Source organism: Mastomys coucha, unplaced genomic scaffold (assembly GCF_008632895.1).
Source record: "Mastomys coucha isolate ucsf_1 unplaced genomic scaffold, UCSF_Mcou_1 pScaffold18, whole genome shotgun sequence".
In the NCBI taxonomy this organism is placed as follows: domain Eukaryota; kingdom Metazoa; phylum Chordata; class Mammalia; order Rodentia; family Muridae; genus Mastomys; species Mastomys coucha.
Genome location: NW_022196900.1, coordinates 2,609,370 through 2,612,270, shown reverse-complemented (window position 1 = coordinate 2,612,270; position 2,901 = coordinate 2,609,370). Strand labels below are relative to the sequence as shown.

At 46.8% G+C, this 2,901-nt stretch overlaps 1 protein-coding gene across 1 annotated transcript in view; it reads left to right on the top strand.

The window, feature by feature from the left end:
• Positions 1 to 2,872, top strand: part of B4galt1 (beta-1,4-galactosyltransferase 1) — a 50,381-nt gene extending 47,509 nt beyond the window's left edge. Inside the window, exon 6 of the mRNA XM_031377066.1 lies at positions 157 to 2,872. Within this exon, the coding sequence (XP_031232926.1) occupies positions 157 to 289 (133 nt within the window). The 3' untranslated portion in view covers positions 290 to 2,872. The remainder of the gene's footprint in view (positions 1 to 156) is intronic.
• The last annotated feature ends 29 nt before the right edge of the window (positions 2,873 to 2,901 follow it).

Genomic DNA, 2,901 nt, shown 5'->3' with positions numbered 1-2,901 from the left:
ACTCACTCTGTAGACCAGGCTGGCCTCGAACTCAGAAATCCACCTGCCTCTGCCTCCCAAGTGCTGAATTAAAGGCGTGCGCCACCACTGCCTGGCTGACCAGTTTCTTAAGATGTATGTTTTAACCCATCCCTTTGCACCTTTTCTCCTTGGTAGGTTTGACCGGATCGCACATACAAAGGAAACTATGCGCTTTGATGGTTTGAACTCACTTACCTACCAAGTGTTGGATGTAGAGAGATACCCATTATATACCAAAATCACAGTGGACATCGGGACACCGAGATAGCATCTTGGTACAAATAAGAGACCTGAGAATGGCTAGAGACCTCAGAAGTGTGTCTCTGCCAGCCGACTGGGCTGGTCCCTCTCATTTGTGCAGTCTGAATGATACTTCTTCTTCCTTATCATTCAGACGTCTTCCCAGATGCCCAGGGTGAATATAATGTTTACCCACAACCCGGCTTGGCACTGGATGAAATTCTACAAGGTGTTTATCAGTGTAAAAAGGTCAGCCTTTGGAGAGGCATCATGGACCTGTCACCCCCAAAGAGTCAGAACTGTACACAGTTCAGAACTTGGTGACTGTGGGTCACATTCCCACTGTTGGAACTGCTAAATTGTGACGTGGGTAAGAACTTTGCTTTAATTGGCGATGTTCATACTTCGTGGCAAATTGAGACTGCTGCTGGATTCAGATTGACAAGATATTCTTGAATTTTTTTTTTTTATATACAAAAATCAAAATTTCACTCAGTCTCCTGTTCTGTCCCTTTCCGTCGGTATGCAACGATTACAATCACTGTGTGTGTGTCTTTTCTTAGCAAAAGAGTTTTAAAACTTGAGCCTGGAACTTGGTGTCTTGCAGTGTGTGGATTCCAAGGCCTTGCCCTCAGAGCAGGGTCCTGGGTACTCACTCACTTACGTGGCCTGTCTCCAGATCCGCGTCTGATTTCTGAATGTAAAGAGATTTTCTTGTTGTTGTTGTTTTTGTTTTGTTCTGTTTTTTGTTTTTAGAAGCAGTCTGTAGTATTTTAAAGAATAAATCAAGTTGTGATTATGCTATAGGATGATTTTGTGTTGATCCAAATTGGAATAGCTATTATTGAGTGTTGTATTTTTTGTGACTTTATTTTTCTGGGCATGCTATATAAACTTGAATTTCCTATGTATTTTTATTGTGGTATTTTAAATGTGGGGGAAGGGATTGAGTATTTTTTAGGGGAAAAAAAATAACGTATGCTGTAGTAGTCACAAACGAGCGAGCCTCTGATTTAGCTGGCAAGTCAGGTTTTGTAAAGAGCAAAATTTCTTCCAGGTCCCTTGCTAAGGGAACAGGTCACATTACCCTGCCAGAACTTGGGAGACAGCATCTGCTTACCTGGCAGAACTCTCCCTCCACTCCCGCAGGTGGGCTGGGTGGAAGCACACTCACCCTCCTAGAACTGACCCCCTCATGGCCTCAGGCTGTGGGGTTGAAAAATTGTAGCAGTCAGGTTGTTTACCATCCCCCCAAGCCTCGGCACCACACTCCCTGACCCACCCAAAGTTACCGGTTCTCCTTTTCACCTGCTCTTTCCCCTTCCTTCTCTCCTCTCCCTTCTCACCCTCTTTGCTTCCTTCCCTAAAATTCCCTGTGGCCCTCAGGGTCAGACGATTCTTTCTCCAACATGACTGTGTCTTTTAATTAGAGGTCTAGAAAGTTCACCTGAACCCATCCCCATTCTTCCTGAGAATCCTGGTGCCTCGAAAGCCCCTCATCGACACTCAGGGTTTAGCGGGTGCTCCCAATGCTCACTCTAACCCATGAGATGTCATTCACAAACCAGCCCGTGCCGGGCAGTGTGCTGTGCCTGCGGTGACGTAGCTGGAAGCACGAACTCAGGTCCTTAAGCTGAGAGGGCTTCAAAGACGAAGCCTGGGTTGGGATGGTAAATTTCAGCTATCTAATCCCAGAGCTAAGCCCTTTCTGCTTGTGGCAACCTGGACTCCAGCCCTAAGTATAGAGGCGGCATGGATGGCTGGCCCTCGTCCTACCTGTGCCTTTATTGCTCTGAGCACCACAGTCTCTTAACTTGCTGACTTCTCCAGAAGCTTTTTTATGTGTGGGTTAGAAAGTCTTTTCACCAGTCAAAGCAGCCAGGCTGTGCAGTCTGTGCTCTCTCGATTGGTTCCCCAGGCCTCTAGAAGGCATTAAAACCAAGACTGGATGCACCGAGAGGAGCTTTTTTCCCTGTCCCTAGATCCTGACTTTTCCAAAGTGCCTTAAAAGAAGAGAGACAGACACATTGAGTGTGTTGCTTCTTTCTCTCCTAAAGCGAAACTCTGCCTTTTCTCTACGCTGTTCCTGTTGGGTTCTTATTCATGTCAAATATGTGGTCCAGTCTCAGAACCAAGGGAAGTTATCTTGCCTGTTCCTCCCGTTTCCTCCCTTCTGGCATCCTTTGGGGGCACCTCCGGCCCAAGGCACTGTTAGGCCTGGGCATTTGCCTGGCCCCAGAGATGCCACTGGGGACTGGAAGATTGAGGGGACAGGGAACCTTCCCTTCACCTGGGAATTCTGACCCTGGTGTCACATGCTCTGTCTGTATTTTTGATGATGACCTGTGTGGCGTGGCCTTTATGAAAGATCAGAAGCACAGGAAGGCAAAGGAAACGCACTGCCCTTTAGCCTGGCTGGGTCTCTGCCGGCTGGGATGTTCCAGACCTGTGATGCTGTGTATGTATTTTGATACCCCATGTGTGCAGATGTATTTACCCTTGGGGCTGGAGGTGGGTGACTGTCTCTGACCCTGATGTTCAGAACAGACATCTGTATTTTTGCCTTTTAAATGCAGTAATATAACATGAATAAATGACCCTATCTTTGTAACTTTGTATCTTTTCTTTGTGTGTGGGGGG